We start from the raw sequence: 19733 nt of genomic DNA, 5'->3' as shown, positions 1-19733 counted from the left end.
GAGTCTGGAAATCTTAAAGCAAACACATTTGAATTTTTTTGTTGAAATCTGGACTGATATTGGCAAACTTTGTAAACTTAATATTTTTAAGTCAATTTGAGACAATACCTTGAGTAAAATGTAAAGAAGCATCTCAGTGATTTGTGTTGGTTATAATTTAAGTCTGGCTGCTTTAACCCTATCTAGATACTTTGAAAGTCTTTCAACTACTTTTCAAAATTCTATTTATAATTTTTTTTTGTAAGGGTTTTTTATTTAATGTATTTTGTTCCACTATGAGCTTGCTTTGAATATGAAACTGCTCTGGAGTTACTTTTTATGGTGTAATGTTTTTTAGTTAATGCAAATTGCTTTCAATTCCTAATATGACTTTTATGATATTGTTTTGTTATATTGTTATATTGAGAGTTTGTTTCATCCATGTTTTTATTGTTTGCTATTTTTACTACTTTTGATGGTTGGTGAAAGTTTTTGATAAATGTGTTGATAAAGTATGTTAAATATTGTCTGTCAGTTGCCATGGCAAAAGTTTACAACTTATAATAGTTTGATTTTAATTTTTTTTGGTGCTTCTGCAGTATCTGCTACTAACCAGATCTGTAGATTTTTTTTCAAATTTTGTCATACAATATAACTTTAACGGAAATGCATGGGCTATTTAGTAATTAGATTTTTAAAATGATGGAAGGTTCCTATGTTTTTGTGACTTACATTACGTTAGCTTCTGTGTTTTCCATGAAGTAAATGATTAAAAGCATTTTGTTGCAAATTGATAGTGTGTTTGTAACAGTTAAAGATCATAGGATTTTTATTTTTGCTGGATAAACTTAGGTTGTATTTTGATTTAGTGGTATTTGGCTTGTTGTGTTTTGCTGAACTTTTGCTAGGGTCAAGTAAAGCAATAGAGGGTGTAATAACACTGTCAGTTGAATCAGTTATTGTGATTTATATATATATATATATATATATATATATATATATATATATATATATATATATATATATATATATATATATATATATATATATAATATGCATTACAAATTCCTTATTACACAGGGGCTGGAAGGTTTCAGCATGTTGTATTTATGTAGTAAATGTGATTTGAAAATAAAACTTTTTTTCTTTATTTATAATGATTAAATTTTTTATAAATGTTATTTACATACTCTTTATTTTTTTCTATTATGAGCGGGGTTGTCTTGAAAAGAAATCTATGGTTTTTTTTCTTTTTTCTTTTGACTCCATAATCCTTAAGCTCCAAAAATGTTTAGAAAATTTTAAACTTTTGAGAGGAAATATATAAGACCTTAAAATCTTTTGTAGTCTGGAGTCTAGAGTTTATCATAAGTATAAAAAATATATTTTTAATCACTCCCAAAGTTTTTACGTTTCTAAGCTATTTTGGAGCTCCAAGAGTCAAAAATAAAGAATCTTTGGCTCGAGACCTTTTTTTTAGGACATTCTATCTGCAATTATAAGTTTACTTTTTATATCGTTTTTTTTAGTCCCCAGATAGGATACATGATTCTTACAAAATTTAAAATTATTTGTCAAGATTGGAAAGATGAAGAACAAAGTATTCTTAAGTACCATTTTTATTATGACATTGGTATCCCCGAAAAGTTTTTAATCACATCTAATGAAAATATGGGTTATCCATTATTAAATGCAAAATCTACTGAACAACCATTTCTGATTGACTTTGTATTACCTCCTGGTAAAATATATAATAATTTTACAATTGCAATACTTATCAAAGTGATTGGTTTTTATAATGCTTTTATGCAGTATCATGATCTATATGTTCAGGTAACTTTAGTAAATTTTAAAAATTTTAAGCATAATTTATATACTAATATTCTTTGTATGCTGGTATTGCAATAAGTATTCTTTGTATGCTGCAGTATCTGTTAAATGAGGTTTTGAGTTTAAATCCACCCCCTCTGGAAGTACTATGCTCAAACTGTTTTTCCACCCAGTTGCTTTTAATAAGATTTCTGTTCAATATTGAAAGAGAGTTTCAAATAGTAAATTAAAAAAAAATTTATTAAAAAATAAAATACATGAGTAGTTTTCTTGTCTATAGTGCTGAAATAAAAAATGTACAATTTTTATTTATTAAATTTTTATTGGAATTATATGATACTTTTCAACTTTTATTATCCTATTAAAAAGAAAAAGTTGCATAGTTTAAAGAGTTATTTTAACACTACCATACACCATGGTTTTTTCATTTGTAGGTGTTATTTTATTTGTAGGTATTACCATTTGAAAACACATTAAGTATTTCAAACATATTTTCTACAATCAACACTCATTACACAAATACAATGTCAAGCTTTCTTCAAGCTGTATGTCATTATGTAAATGAGAATTCATACACTGTAAAAAGTTTAAACGTAGAAAGTGTTGACAATATCACCGGTTTTTCTAATGTTAATAGAGAGTTGCTACTTGAGAAAGAAAACATGCTGAATCAACTGCAAAATGTAAATATGTTTATGATAATAAATTTTGCTTAAAATATTATTAAATACATTATTAAATAATTAATATTTATCGAAATTATAAAAAAGATTTATAAAAAATTATAAACAATTTACCAGGCTCGCAGTAAAGTTGTTGATTTACTCGTATTGGCACCATTAAACAGTTTAAATGAAATAAAAGATGTTGGTGATATTTTATCAGTGGTGTTAGATGTTCCTGAAGAGTTGAATCCACAGACTGTGGTAAATTTTTAAAATAATTTTTCTTAGTGTTAGTCTTGCTAATCTTAGATAAATTTTTTTTCAACTTTTCGTTACCTGAGACAAGCACTCTACTACCATTAAATACACCACTACCTTAAGTGATAACACACATGTACTAATTGTTTTATAAATTACTAATTGTGAATATGATCAGTTATCCTTATTATTTCTAAATTAATGAATGTATAAATTTGTAACAAATTTCTACAGTCATTACAATCTATGTACAGTCCTGCAATTATAATGTAGCATTAAATAAAACAATGAAAATAAAAACAGTCAAAATTAAAACAAAGATTGTTTTTAGTATTCAAACTTTTTTTTTTTAATAAACAAGTTTAGTCTTCACCAATTGTTTTCTTTATACACCATTTTCATTCTTTGTACATTAACACTTTTTGCACCAAACGTATAAACAAGTATCAAGACCTCCTCAACATTGTTTTTTACTGTCTGGTATATCAAAATGTAAATGTATAGAAAACACACTCAGAAAAATGGAACATATTAAATCACCTAATGGTTAACACTTCAGGTTTGCTTCAAATTGTAACCAATCACAGGTTTTATGTATAAACGCAACTAAGATTTTAAACTTTAGCTTGGTTGACCAATCCATTCAAAAGTTTTGATTAAATTAATATTGACCAGATTTTGAACCATTAACAACCATCTGAATTTTTTATAATAATTTTTTCACCTAAATAATCCAAACACTATCTAAATTACTTTACCTTCGAGTTGCTTATTTTTTACTTTTGTCTACTTAGAGTAACAAGTTCTGGTAAAAATCAAAAAACTTAAAATTACTTGCAGCAGACTGATGAATTAAATTTCATTTGATGAACATGGAAAATAGCATAAACAAAATAAGTTATGAAACTTTATCCTGTTGAAACTCATATATCGACAACCATAAAAAAAAAGTAGACCTATACTCTCTCTTATGGCATGATTGTAGCCCTTTGAGTGTGATACTTTTGATATTTATTGCATATATACCACATACCTTATGTGGTGATAATCATAAACAAGTATTTGTATTATTGTAAAGAAGTAACAAGTACACGTTTTTAAATCATAAGGTTAAGAGTAATATGTAATTGTAAAAAATTTATTTGAGTATTTCAGATTTAGTTTCATGTTTTAGCTAAGCTTTAATTAGAAGATTTATTTCTTTTTAAGTAAAGATTAGAAAGGAGATGATGATGCACTAGAGGTTGTTTCATATCAAAGATTCCTTGATACGATATCTATTGTAAGATAAGTTAAAAAAAGATTTGTGAACAGCATTTGTGGATCTTGAAAAAATATTTAACAGAACTCCTAGGGAAGTAGTGTATGCCTTCAAGATGTTTATGTGTTTAAAATTGTTTGATAACAGTTATGATAAAAGTATGTTGTTGCTAAGTATAAAAGTCTCTCTCTCTCTCTCTCTCTCTCTCTCTCTCTCTCTCTCTCTCTCTCTCTCTCTCTCTATATATATATATATATATATATATATTTATATATGTATATGTATATATATATATATATATATATATATATATATATATATATATTATATATGTATATGTATATATATATATATATATATATATATATATATATATATATATATATATATTTATATATATATATATATATATATATACATATATTTATTTATTCATATATATATGTGTGTGTGTGTGTATATATTTAGAGAGAGAAAGAAAGAGTCTTGACCTTTTGCTCAATAAAGACCAGTAGTGTCTTTCCAATGATGCAGATCTTAGCTCACACCATAACTGAAGCTAGAAAATGGGTGTTGCTAATGATTTTTGCAGCTCTAGATTTCTGATGGCCATTCTTTAGCAGTTGTATGCTAAATAATGAAGAGCACCATCAACAAGCAAGCACTATCATGTAAGAAAAATGTTTTGAAATTGCAAAGCAAAGTTTCAGCATCTTTGTGACAATCTTCATGACACTGAACTCACTAAACACATTAAATGCCCTGGATTGCATTGAACTTGGCAGCAAACCTTTGAATCCAGTTGTTCAAACAATATCAGATGTCTTTATTTCAGTCTCGTGCAACTCAATTACTGTTGCTTATTTATTTTCAAAATCCATAACAACCATAAGTTAGTTAGTTAATTAAGTTACACAAAGCCACAGCCTTGTTAAACTCATTATCAGCTGAGTATACGTGTCTATACCCAACTTGTATGTTGGTCACTTTTGTGTGACATTTAGGGTAAATGATGAGCTGTTATTAAGATGACTAAAAACTGTCCAGTAGTAGTTTAAATTTATCAACTGATGTTGCCTCGATGACATTATCTGGCAAAGTATTACAATCATTGACTACACGGTTGTGAAAAAACTTATGTCTAATTTCGCAGTTCCTGACAATCTTGCGATGAAATCTGATTTGATGTTAAGCTCTGGATGTTATGCTGCAAAGCAATATGTGCCAATCAATTAGGTTGATTAAATTGTTGAGAAGCTTAAATTGTTGAATTAAATCTTTTTTGTCTGTCTTCAAGAGTGGTTAATTTCATAATTTTACATCAAGTTTTGTAACTATTACAAACAATATTTTTTCATAACATAAACACACTTACGACAAACAAACAAGTAATACTTTTTCTTGGCCACAATAACAAGAATTTAAGAAATTTATTAAAGTTTACAAAAAAGCATAATGACTATGACAGAAACCCAGAAAAAAAAATTGATCAGAACTTTTATCTCTGTACTTCTATAAATTTTTCTAATGGTTTTCTTATTATTAAAATTATAAATTTTTTTGTTTTAAAATGACTTATGATCTTCTTCAGTTTAAGTTATGAAATATTAAGTTATGAAGCACTTAATATCAAGTTATGAAGCACTTAATGTTAAAAAAATTGTAAAACCAATAACTGCTATTATTTGGTCAGTTAATTGTTAATGTTAGTTAATTGAAGTTAATCAGCTTAAATTATTTAGAGAAACTTGAGTAAAATAAAAATTGCTTTAAACTGAAGGAAAAAAAAAAAATTTTATAGGAAATATTAGTCAACAAGAATACAAAACAGTTTCTTGATAACAAAGTTTTAAAAGCTTTAAATTTTCAGTTCAATTGATTTAATAGAAGTGATTGAAAAATATATCACAAATTTTGAAAAGGATATAACTTTAAATTTAGATTAATTCTATTGATATTGTCACAAAAATGGCTTCATTACTATCAGAAGAAAATATCAAAAATGTTGGTCCTCATGTTTTTGATTTTATCACTCAACCTTACATCACTTGTATATCAAATTTGTTTGATGCAATTTCTTATTCAAATAATTCAGTTGGTAAGTTTGTTTGTATCTCAAATTTAATTAAGAACATCAGAGGTGTACTTTAGACTTGTGTACTTTTATATACCAGCTACTTTGAGTTTTTATGTACCAACTAAGTTCTTTTTTGCAAATTTCAATACTTTAATATACATACACACATGTCTGTATGCATGTATGTATGCATATTTCAGAGAAAGATTAATGGTTATTTTATATTTGTGGATGTATGTACATAAGTACATATTGATGTATATATATATTTTTTTAATCATTCACCTCCCCAAGGCAGAGAAGGCCACTACAGTTAAGGAGGCTACTTTTTATGGTTACAACCCTCTCTCAGCTCTATAACTCTGAAACACGAGCCTCTATGAACAAGAACCATGTCCCTGGTAGTACTGCGCTTAACTTGTTTCTCTGCGCGGAGAAACAAATTGAGTGTGGTACTATCATGGACATGGTAGGGATTGAACTCGGAATTTCTCGCCTATGAGGCAAATACTCTACCACTACATCACTACTGCATCTATATATATATATATATATGTATATATATATATATATATATATATATATATATATATATATATATATATATACATATATATATATATATATATATATACATACATAAGTACATACTAGGGTGGCCCAAAACAAATATTTTTCAAGAATTTGAGGTGATTTGAAGCATTTTTAAAAGTTGCACAAGATCCTTAAACATCATGTAGGGTCTCAAAAGAAGAGAAGCTTTAAACAAAATTTAAAAATAATCATCTTTTTATAAAAAAAATTTTTTCACTGACATTTTTAACTAAAAATAAAAACAAAAATTTGAAAAAATATTTTTTTAGACTTTTTTTAATGTTTTTTTAATGATAATTTTTAAATTTTTTATATAATTTTGCTTCTTTTAAGACCCAGCATGATATACTTTTAAAGAACTTTTTTTTGCTTCAAATCACCTCAATTTTTTCCAAGTTTTGGTTTTGTTGATTATTAGTAATAAAGGATTTCAATTCGGTTTTTTCGAAAAAAAATTTTGGACCACACTAGTCCATATACAATGTTATAGATATATATACTTGTGCTTTCATGAAATAAATGTTTTTAACTTTTGTCTTCATGTAGCAATTTTTTTTTGAATTCTTTACCAAAATAAAAAGATGTAACATGTAATACTAAAGTTATGGCTGTTTGTTACTTGGACTATTTCTAATCAGAGTATAGTTTTTTTTTTAATTTTGATATGTTTTGTACTTATTTAATGTACAGCCTATACATTAAGTAGATTATTACCTAATATAAAGCTTAGATGGTACTTTTCTTTATGAATTAGAGAAATTCAATTATAAGCTTCTTAAATATATTAATCTTTTCAACCACAACATTTGAGGAGGTTGCTCATTATGTTACCTACAATGTTGTAATCTTTGAATAACATTTCTTTGAAGACACAGAAATAGTTAAAACTTAAAAATTGTTCTTATTCTTTTTTTTTATTAACTATATATACTATACATATACAAACATTAATATAAAAGTACTTAACAAATTTATTTCATTTTACTCACTATTTTATTATTCATCAGAAACAAATGTAATACCCATCAGAAATAAATATTCAAATTTTTTTTTTTTTTAAATGTCTTGGCTTTCAACAAGGCTGCAAGCAGCCACTAATTAAGGTTGGAAGTTACTGAAAGAGAAAAGATGAAGATTGTAGAGCAAGATAACGATTGACAGATGACTTAAAGAATTGCAAATTATATGAATCAGGAAAGCAAGATGAAGGAAGCGAATTCCAAAGAACCGGTATTCGAGAAAAAAAACTAGATGAATAAGAGTTTTTGGAGCACTTAGAACAGTCACAAAAAAAAGGATGAGACTTAATTGAATGACGAGTAACACAAGAATGAATTTTAGTAGATGGCACAAGAGACGCTAGCCCTTTAGAGCAGTGCCCATTATAGTATTTGTAGAAAAGAGAAAGAAAAGCAACATTACGACAATGTGATAATGGTTAGAGGTTGGCTGCAAGAGCAGGTCCAACTATGTTTACAATGCATTATTGCATTATCTAAAAGAAAAATGGCATCATTCGAATATCTGCTCTAGATATGGCAACAGTATTTGATACAAGGCCGGATTTGAGATTTATAGAGATAGAGAATATAAATTACAGGAAGTCATAAATGTCTTAGCTACTGTAAATTTTCACACATTTGTTTATATGTTTACTATACTATTATTCTATTATAACATGAGTTCATTAGAATTGTTTACTATTTCTGCTTTTTTTAAAAATATGTTTTTAAATAGGGGTTTAGTTAATTTTTTTTTCAGCTCACTTTTTTTTTGGTTTTTTAAGAGAAACTTTTCTCTTTTAAAACGAAAAGAAGAATATGCGTTTTTTAAAGATATTTTTTATGCTGGTGTTGTTCTAAGGATGGGTCAATTCCTTATCTAATAATCATTTTGTCATCTTTTAATTCCTATATGTATTTTGGCAGCATGGTTAGGAAATGAAAATTTTGAAAAAAATAAAAAAATAGGAATTCGGAATTCGAAATTAAATTTTTTCGGAATATTTTAATTCCGAAAATATTTTAAACTTTTTTGTCTCTAAAAATAAAAAAAAATAACTTATTTGAGATAATTCATTGTTATTTATTGCATAAAAAAATACTTTCTTTAAAAATAAAAATGGAATATGAAATTATACCAAATTCAATTAGTACAATAACATTGTAATATGGTATATCATTTAATGATAAAAAATATAAAATTATTGTTTTATTTGCCTATAATATGCCTTGAGGAGACTCAGACTCCACGCTTGATGGTGGAATCAAAATCAAATATGAGTACACAGACTCCAATATATTGCCATGAATGCCATTCTCTTCAAAGAATATTATTTTAGATTTAATGAGTTGGGTTGGACGTTATGTTGGACAATAAATTCATCGGAATTTTGTTCTCCAATTTTTGCATTAATGTGAAGGGCTTAGTTTGTTCTTCCAACGTCACTTCTATCACATCATCAGCTTCTGACTGCTTGCCTGAGGAAGTTTCCATCTTAGTCTTAAATATCAATCTTTATGCAAAGTTTTTAATAATTTTTGCTATTATTTTTTTTAATGGTCTAGTGAAAGATGTTTGAATCTCACTTTTTTCGCCATTGTGTAAAAACTGAAGAGTTTCAGACACATTAGTTCATCTTTGGGTTATTTAGTTTTCTTTAATTTTAATGAAAGTTCATCAGATCCAAAATTTTCAAGCATAAAAGAAAATGCCGCATCAGAAGAAGCAGATTTGCATCTTCTTGACAAAGGGCTTCAACAGTAAGCTTTACTGAGAAAAGTGCAGAGATAATGTTTTTAATCAACAAAATTTTTTAGCTTGTTAAACTTTTCAAGCATTTTGACTAAGCTATTCCATCTAGTTCTAGTGTCCATAATAAGTTTCAATTGTTTTTCAAATTCTTGTTTCACGTTTACTTGAAGAATATCATTTGATCTTCTTAAAAAACGAAATTCTCAGATGTTGAAAATCTGGAAAAAAGATACTAAGTGTATCACATGTGTGAAGCACAACTGCTGATTACATGGTAAAAGCTGTCCAACTTTTTGCATCACAGCTGCCCCATCACTTGTTATAGACATAATATCTTTATTGATATTTAGACACTTAGATAATTAGTACCGTCAACAGGTACTAACCTAAATTCAAAAACTGTTTCTTACCATGGACATTCACATTTAAATAACGTCGGTTTTTTTTAAGATGTCCGTTCATCTAGAGTTAAGCAAAATCTTGTTCTATCTTCTTTTGAATTTATGAAATCCTGCATCATTTTAGCCCACATTTTTTGTGCATATTCTAAAAGCATTTTGCAAATCAAGTTAGGTGATTTTGCTAGGATCAGAAAAAAAAGACATAAGTCGAAAAGATAAAGTGAAAGGGCATGGTCAATTTGATCAGAAATAAAATCAAGTCTTAAGATAAAGAAGAGTGATTACACTAATGTATATATATATATATATATATATATATATATATATATATATATATATATATATATATATATATATATATATATATATATATATATATATATATTGAAATTCTTTTCATATTTTTTATTATGTGTAAATTGTAATGTTCTATGCAGCTATTTATTACTATTAGTATTAGTCAGTAGAAATCTAAACTCTGAGAAAAAGGTTTTACTTCGGCATAAGTTTTTTTCGAAGGAATTGTAAGTTTTTAACGTTTTTCTAGAATTTTTTTCTTTAAATTCCATTGTTTTTATTAATTTTAGAAAAATGCGTGATAATAACAAAAAAAATAACAACAGAAAAGGAGTGCAATTTCCTTAGAAAAAAAAATTATAGTTTTGTATCGTTTGGCAAAAGGAGAAGGATCTACAGCCATAGGTAAACATTTTAATTTGGGCAAATCTACAGTCAGAGCAATAAAATAAAATGAAGCGGCAATAAGAAAATCTGTCATTTCTGGTACAAATTTGAGTGCTAAAATATCATCATACTCAAGAGACACTCTAATAGAAAAAACAGGCGCTCGCAATTTGGATTGAAGATTTAACTCAAAAAAGAATTCCAATAGATGGGCATTTAATTTAACAGAAAGCTCTTCAATTTTACTTGCAGTTAAAGGAATCAGAGCAAGCTACATCTTCAAATGGGAATAATGCACAGTTTTTGGACAGCACAGGATGGCTTACTGGTTTTTTAAAAAGATATTCTTTTCAAAACCTGAAGATAAAAGGTAATATTGCTTCTGTCGATAAAGAAGCTCCTAGAAAATATCCTGAAAAACTAGCCAAAATTATCGAAAATGGAGGATACTGTGCCAATCAAATTTTTAACGCAGATGAAACTGGATTATTTTGGAAAAAGATGCCAACGTGTACCTACATTGCAAAGTCCAAAAAAACTACAAGTGGTTTTAAAGCTGCAAAAGATCGAGTTACTTTTTTGCTTTGCAGTGAATTTTCACTGAATGGTTCGACAAATGCTTTGTACCAGAAGTCGAAAAATACATGAAAGAGAAGCGTCTTGAATTTAAAATTCGATTAATTCTTAATAATGCACCAGGTCATGCAAATTTAGAACATCCAAACATAGAACTAGCTTTTTTCCGTTCAAATACAACCAGCCTTATTCAACCATTAGATCAGGGAATTATTTCCACCTTTAAGAAATATTATGTAAAGTTCACTTTTCAATTCATTTTTGATAAACTTGAAAAAGAACTAACCACAGCTACTGAAGTTTGGAAAAAATTTATTATTTTGGACTGTATAAACTATTCTGCCTAAGCAATTGCTGAAATAAGACCACAAATATTAAATGAATGTTGGAAAGCAACTTGGCCTGAATGAATATCAAAAAAAAATGATTCAAATCAAATAACAAACATATCATTAGAAATTATTTCATAGGCCAAAGAAATTGGTGGAGAAGGTTTTGATACTTTTGGTGAAAACGATGTTGAAGAATTGCTTGTGGACAAAGCCCTAAGTGATGATGACATTTTGGAAAGTGTGGAATTAGTTGCTTTGAAGATTTTGAAAAAGATAATGAACCAGAAGAAGAACCTGCCCCACTCACAGCAAATTTAATTCGAGAAGGTCTCCAACTTTCCAGTAAATTAGAACATCATTTCCTTGTGAATGACAATAATTCAGAATGCGCCTTGAAATTTTAACGTGAGCTGAAATTTTGTATGTCTGGCTACCAAGAATTTACAAAGAATTAGGCAAATCATCAAAGGGTCTGATTACCGACTATCTTGTCAAAGATAAAAAAACCAGCAGAAATTTCTCATGGTACATTAGCATGCAGATCTGATGAGGTCATTATATCTTCAAGTGATAAAAGTGATTTTGCACCTGTTCACAAACGTATTTGTACATTATCAGTCAGCGACAAGTGATGGGATAAATATTTTACTATGTACAATTTTCTAATATGATTTCAAATTAAGTTTTCTTATGTTATTTATGTTTTCAATGAAATATTAAGATTTGTTTATGTTATTTATTTTTTTTATTTTTAATAAAATATGAAAGAAAAAATTTGATGTTATCCAATAATTTAAAAAATTTTCCATGAATTTTCATACTTTTTTATGCAGCTTTTCATGTGTTTTAAGTCATTATTTAGGTTTTATGAGTTTTTTGAGTGAATAGAATGTATCCATAATTTTACATATAAATGTATGTTCTTTTTTGTGCCATTTTTTTTTGTGTGGATTGTCCAGGAACTACCGCATAAAAAGAGAATTGAGTGTATATATTATTTTTAAATTGTATAAAAAAATTTTTCCAAAAAGTTGCTAAAAAAAAAGTTGTTTAATAAAATACTGTAGTCTACTTAAAATAGTATTTCCTAATCATTTCATGCTCTGATCAGTCTAGTAAAAATAAAAGCATATATATATACTCATTTAATTTATTCATTTATTTAGCCAGATTTTAAAAACTACAAATTTAATTATAATTTTAAAAATCAGGTTAGGTGTCACTCATATAGTTAAAACTAGTCAAAGGAGTGACACCTAAATAAAATAAACAAAAAATAAAAGCAACAACAACATTATTAAATATTACAAAACATAAATTAACATAATTAAAAAAAACAAACAAGATGAAAACATAAAAACACCTAATAATCCTAATTATACAGTTAAAATAATATAAGTTATATATAAGTTTTTTTTTCCTTCTTTTTTTATTTACATACTTTTATTCTTTTTCTTTGTTATTCGATTTTTAGTTTTTTTTCGTATTCGGTTTTTTCCTTATTTCCTTAATACTTTTTTCTTTTACTTTTAAGTTTTTTTTGTTTCCTTTTTTTTTCTTCACCTCTTTTTCTTGTTTTTATTTTTAATTGATTTTATTATTCAGTTTCATTTACACTATATTATTTTTTTCTTTTTAAAAACTTCTTTTGAACAGTTGAAACAAAGTGCCCACCATTTGCGATAATATGCATATATATATATTTTTATATATATCTATATATATATATATATATATATATATATATATATATATATATATATATATATACACACACACGCATACACACAAGTCTGTGGTTTTAAGTGTTACAAACTAATTTCTAAAAACTAAATAAATGTAAATTGTTTTATTTTTTAAATTATTCTTGCGGTTTATCCATTTTAAAATAAATTTTTATTTTTGTTTATTTTCATATATACATATATATATATATATATATATATATATATATATATATATATATATATATATATATATATATATATATATATATATATATATATATATATATATATATATATATATATATATATATATATATATATATATATATGCATATATATATACATATATTGCAATTTTTTTATTTATATGCACACAGGTAATAATATAATTTTTTGTTTAATTTTTTTCATCAAGACTTTAAAAGTGGAAATGAGTTCTCAACATCTAAAAAGGTTTTTATTTTTTTATTGATAAAAATATTTATAAGAAATAATTCTTTTTGTTCATACTTTTTTTTCTTTTTCTAAGAATATATAAGATTGTTAATGTTGTATAAAGTTTTTCTATAGGTTTGAATCTCTGTAGACAAAGGTATGTATGTATGCATGCATTTAGTTTTAGTAGCAGCAATGTAGTTCTGGTAGCAGCAATTCAGATTTGGTAGCAGCAATGTAGTTTTGGTAGCAGCAATGTAGTTCTGGTAGCAGCAATTCAGATTTGGTAGCAGCAATAGGAGTGGCTTTCATACTTTAAATTTGTATAATTTTGAATACTGAATTATTTTTCTAAATTTTGATTTATTGGCTATCCATAATATCAATACGAAGAGTTTGTTCAAATTGCTTGATTTTGCATTTGTTCAAATTAAGTTACATCAGCCATGTTTGAGTTTAGTTAAAAATATTTTCTATGAAGTCTGGTTTTTTTTCAGATTTAGAAATAGCAAACATATTATATTTATGCAGAGCTAATACATTTAGATTTAGATTGATGTATGATATGAGCAACATATGACCCAGACAATTGTGAAACTGATTATTTATTAGCAATCAGATCTGTCATATAAGGAAGTTTCTTTCTATTTCAAAATATCTTTCTGCTGATGCCATTTTAGCTTGCAAAGCTTGCCAAGTGTAATTCAAGCTAGACCAAGTCTAGTATGAGCTTGACCAAGTCTAGTTCAAGCTTGATCAAGTCTAACAGCATGAACAATATGTTTTTAAACTTTATCTTAAAAAAACACATCAAAAACTCTTGAAACTCTCTTTATGATCTTTAATTACTCTACATACATACATTTATTTCACCATAAAATATGAAAATTTACAATAATATTTATAAACTCACATAAATAAGGTTAGGTGTTACTCATATAGTTAAAAACTAGTCAATGGAGTGACACCTAAAAAACAAAACAAAAAACAAACAAACAAATAAAACAAAAAAACAATAATATTGATAATGATAACAACAATAATAACGATAAAAATAACAATAATGATAAGAAGATAATGATAAGAATAATAATAATGATAATTAATGTGATCATTAATAGATTTCAAAACAAAAACTGAATATTATATACACAAATAAGAAAAGTTACAAACAGTTAAAAACTGGCATAAAGTAACAACCTACTGTGAGATAAAAAACAGTTATCATAAAGAAACTGACAATGATTAATTAATATTCATAAGATTTATAACCAAAGTTAAAACTATATAAGTAATATAATAATATGATATAATACGAATAACAAATAATAATAACAAAACTCAAACAAAAAACCACAAAAAACCACAAAAAAAAACTTGATAAAAACCAAACTTATAAAAAATAAAATTTAAAAACTAAAACGACACCAATAATAACTAAAAAAAAAAATTAAAAATTAAGTAAACATAAAAACAGCAGCAATACAGAAACTCTAGCAAAGTGGAAAGTAAAAAATAAAATAAAGTTGAAATAAATAGATTAGTATTTGTTTTTTACTTACGATTAATCGTAAGTAAAAAGCAAATAGAAAAAATAGATTTTAAATACCAATAGAAATAATAATAATATTAAGAATAATAATAGCAATAATATTAAAAAATTAAGCGACAATTATTATAATAATAAAGTAATTATATAATATTAAAATAAAATAAAATAATTACAATAATAAAGTAATTATATAATATTAAAAAGTCAATATTAATTTTCAAACAACATTTTAATATATAAGTACAGACAGGGGAATTTACAAACAATATATACTGACAAAACGTAACAGCCTACCACATGATACAAACATTTATTGTAAAAAAATAATTTATAATATACAAAAAAACTAAACTTATGCACACAAGAATATGACATTATAATGATATATACGATAATATAATAAAAATACATGAGAATATAAACATCGCACATATAAACATCGCACAAGGCACAAATAAAGCAGAAAAGTACATAAAAAAACTAAACAAAGATTAAAAGTACACAACATTATAAACAATATACAAAAATATATTTCAATATAAGATACTGTAAAAAACAATTAAAACTTATAAAATGTCTTTTTTTTTTCTTGTCCGTTTTCTTTTTTTAAAAGTTCTTTTTTGAATATTATTCGATTCTTACATTTTTTCTTTCAGTTTATTTATTTATTTTTTTTATTTTTTGTTTACTTGTTTTGAAATCTCTTTTTTTTTTTGTTTACTTGTTTTCTTTTGGTTTCCAATTTTTTAATGTTACTTTTAATGTTACTTGCATTTTTATTATTATTATTATTTTTCTTTCCTTTTCTTTACTTTCTTCAATTTAACTTGTCTATACTTTTTCCTTTTATTTTTCTTCAAAACCTTTTTAAAAACCTTCTTTTTTCTTTTATAAAATCTTCCGTTTTTAAAAAGCATCCGCCATTCCGGAAGCCATTGCACTGAATGATTGATTACAATCCACGATATGTCAAGAGCAATAGCCCTTGCTTTATTGTTTCCATCTAATGTATAATATACAATATATATAAATAGCATTTTTTGGTTATAATTGTTAAGAAAATAAAAATCAAGGAGTGATGGTAAGTGAATAGAATTATCTGGAAATCACTATGTTAACTAAACGCGTCACAAAGTTAAATAAGTAAAAGATTGAGAAAACAAAAAATTTGAGCTTTAACATTAGCAGAATGAGACTAGAGCCAATCAGTGTGCTGTGCATTAAAATAAGTAATAATAATCAATAATAAAAATAATAGTTTCTGAATAGAGAGAAAAGGCTCAATTAATTTGATCAGATATAACATCAAGTAAATTGCAGCCTTGAGAAGATGGTGAACTACAATAAATAAATACAATAAATAAAGAGGTTGGCTTAAGTGGTGTTATATAAAAGCACATAATAGAACAGTCAGAGAATTCAAACCTGATTAACTAGAGAATTGGTATCTAAGCAACTAATGTTGTCTTTTATTTAAAGGATAATACCCGTTAAGACTGAAATGCAAAAAATGTTTAAAATAGTTTTCCATCGTTTATGAATTGTTTTTTTTAACTAATTAGTTTTAATTATTACATTAAGTTTTTTGGATATCAGTACAACCCTTAAACATTATATTGAAAAATAGCATATTTATATGTTCCACTCCACTAAATCATTAAAATTTAATGTCTTAGAGATACAATGTAAACATGCAAGAAGTTACTTTATGGCTGGGAAAATAAGAAAAGTGTTTGTATCCGAATCTTACAAAGCCAGAGCTCTGTCTGATCTCTCAAACCGCCTTGCAAAAAGATAAAAGTTAAAAAGTTTTTTTAAATCTATTTTTATTTTATCATCTTAGGAATAAATGTAATCAATGTAAATGTTTGCATCTATACTAGCCTATTAGACAAAGAAGAGTAGCAAGGCTGGTCAGCTCTAGTTTTCTGCTTACTCCTAAATTCTTTATTTTAGAGGTTTTATAGAAGATTATACTTAGGGTGCAGTTAACATCTACATTTAGTAAACGACCAGGGCTGGTATTTGACTCTGGCCAAGGCCGGTTCTACAGACGGGACTGCATAAACATTGGTGCATGCTGACTTATTTTTATATATCATATCAATATACAAAAGTATTTATACAGCCCCAACCATAAACCCAGCTTTGGCCCGGGTCAAATACCAGCCCCGGTTGTTTACTATCTGCATTACGTTAAAGGGGTAGAGACATAGGGCTATTTTAAATCAATGTTTATTTCTCCTACAAGGCAGTGGAGCATGTGGCATGTGGCACGCTGTACTTGATTACATGTTACTTATAAAAGTGTGATAATAATCCAGCCCTACTCTTTCCACTCCTTTATCAAGTGATCTCATTTTTTTCCTTAAAAAAAAACGTGGTTGCTTTCCAGATATTTTTGCTTTTTATTTATTGAATTTACAATTTGTATTTCTTGTTTAAAATTTTTTTGTAGTGTATGGGCAAGATCTTAAATAAGTTCTTATTAATCTTAAATAATTTTTTTTTCCCCTTACAGACATTGTGTAAGTATGCTTTATTAACCCAGGTAGTGGAAGGTAGTATACTAAACATGTATAGCATGTTATAGTAGTCCAGTTAACCTCCTTTTTTTGCTGCTCTAATACTGCTGCTAACTTTTGTTTTTAGTAAATTTACAGTCATTTTCAATGGTTTTCAGTGAATTTGATGATTCAATCATTGGTGTAATCCAATGATTGCTCCAACCTGCTTAATAACCTTCTACTCATTAATTTTTTTTCTGTGAATATTTTTGATCTTTAAAAACAATCTTTTTATTAACTTTTTTTTCAATTTTTTCATTCTTTAATTTTAATCTTTTAAGTTCATAAAGACTTTAATCTTACATTACCATTTTCTTTGTTTTAATATAAATAGCAGCTCTGTCTGTAGCAAGTACACATAAACAGTGACTGCCTGTACCAAGTACACAAAAGTAGTAGCTGCCTGTAGCAAGTACACGTAAATAGTAACTGCCTGTAGCATGTACATGTAAATAGTGACTGCCTGTTGTAAGTACACATAAATAATGGTTGTCTGTAGCAAGTATTCATAAATAGTGGTTGTCTGTAGCAAGGACACATAAATAGTGGCTGCCTGTAGCAAGTAGATAGTGGTTACTTGTAGAAAGTGAAAGTATTAGTGGTTGCTTGTAGTATTTCTGTGTATATTTTTGATCTTTGAAAACGATTTTTTTTATTTTAACTTTCTTTTTAGTTTTTTCATTCTTTAATTTTAATGCTTTTAATTCATAGACTTTTATGTTGCTTTAATACTTTCTTTGTTTTAATATGTACACATAAATAGTGACAGCAAGTGCACATAAATATTGACTGCCTGTACCAAGTATGCAATAATAGTATTTGTCTGTAGCAAGTAAATAGTGGTTGCTTGTAGCATACAAAAGTCAATAAAAATTGCTTGTAGAAAGTGAAAATAAATTATTAAAGATTAGGCTTAGGTAAAAAGAAATATTTGCTTAGCAGCAAGAAATGTTTGCTTAGCAACAAGTTTAACTAAAATGCTAGAGATAGTTAAAAAAAATGATTTTAAAATTGATTTAAAAATCGATTTTTTCGATAACATATATTAAATTTGGGCAAAAACATATAACTACGTATTGCTTTTAAATATATTTGTTTTTAGTTTTTTTTTTAATTATTAGTTTTATTATTTTAAAAAAAAAGTAATATGTTTTAAATTTTTATTAAAATTTTTTAATTTAACCTTTTACTTTTGTTAAAGATTAACGAAGGATCAATAAAATTATTACAATCTTTGGAAGTTTATTTGAAAGCTTTGCAGTACTTTATTGCAGAAAATGAAGATCCAATAATAGGTGACACGCCTGGGTTTCGTTTTTTTGTAAAAAAAGTTTATGGAAATTCTAAAGAAAATACTTCAACAAGTTCATCACAAGTGTATGAACAATCGGGATTTACTCTTCCGAGTCTTAATAGTTTTTTAAATGAATCTATCAAGCACTCTAGCGTTGTTGTTAATGTAGGTTATTGTTAGAAATTTGTTGTTATATTTATATTTTCCTTTGTTGTTTTATCTTACACCCTGTAAATTTAACACCCAGTACAACACCCTGTGAATTTTACAGTTTTTTAATGTAAAATTTTGGAGTTCCAACAATTCTTTGATGGTAAAATTTTATATGGATGCATGAGTCATTCTTGTTAGGTAGCTTTTAGTTCAAGGTAAAGTTACAACTTAAAAATTATTTTCATATGTTTGAAACTATTTTTAGTGGTTTCAGCTTTACCTTTACTTTCATAGTAAAACAAAATATACAGATTTTTACATATGAAATATTAGTGCTTATGCTTTTATAATATCATTTTGTCACCTAATGTGTTACAAGTGCTTCCTTTTGTTGTCAACAACTACATACAACTATGAAACTACATCTATGATAATCACAACCTTTTTATTATAGAACCAATTTACATATCTATTCATATGTGGTACATGGATATACATCTAATATTTCTTTATTATTATTTATTATTACTACTATTTTTAGTTTAATCTGTAAAAAATTGTCATAACAATGCCAAATGAAATTTATGACAAATG

The 19733-nt window shown here is 26.3% G+C and overlaps 1 protein-coding gene across 3 annotated transcripts in view; it reads left to right on the top strand.

Moving 5' to 3' along the window:
• The window catches only part of LOC101238762 (uncharacterized), a 161455-nt gene that overhangs the window by 73112 nt on the left and 68610 nt on the right, over positions 1-19733 (top strand). For all 3 annotated transcript variants that reach the window (XM_065800743.1, XM_065800744.1, XM_065800745.1), the window contains 6 exons: positions 1509-1812; positions 2262-2492; positions 2610-2735; positions 5935-6091; positions 13554-13591; positions 18894-19151. In XM_065800743.1, coding sequence (XP_065656815.1) covers positions 1509-1812; positions 2262-2492; positions 2610-2735; positions 5935-6091; positions 13554-13591; positions 18894-19151 — 1114 coding nt within the window. The remainder of the gene's footprint in view (positions 1-1508; positions 1813-2261; positions 2493-2609; positions 2736-5934; positions 6092-13553; positions 13592-18893; positions 19152-19733) is intronic.

Source organism: Hydra vulgaris, chromosome 07 (genome assembly GCF_038396675.1).
Source record: "Hydra vulgaris chromosome 07, alternate assembly HydraT2T_AEP".
Lineage (NCBI taxonomy): Eukaryota > Metazoa > Cnidaria > Hydrozoa > Anthoathecata > Hydridae > Hydra > Hydra vulgaris.
Note: the sequence above shows the minus strand (reverse complement) of the source record. Positions and strands in the feature narration are given on the sequence as shown.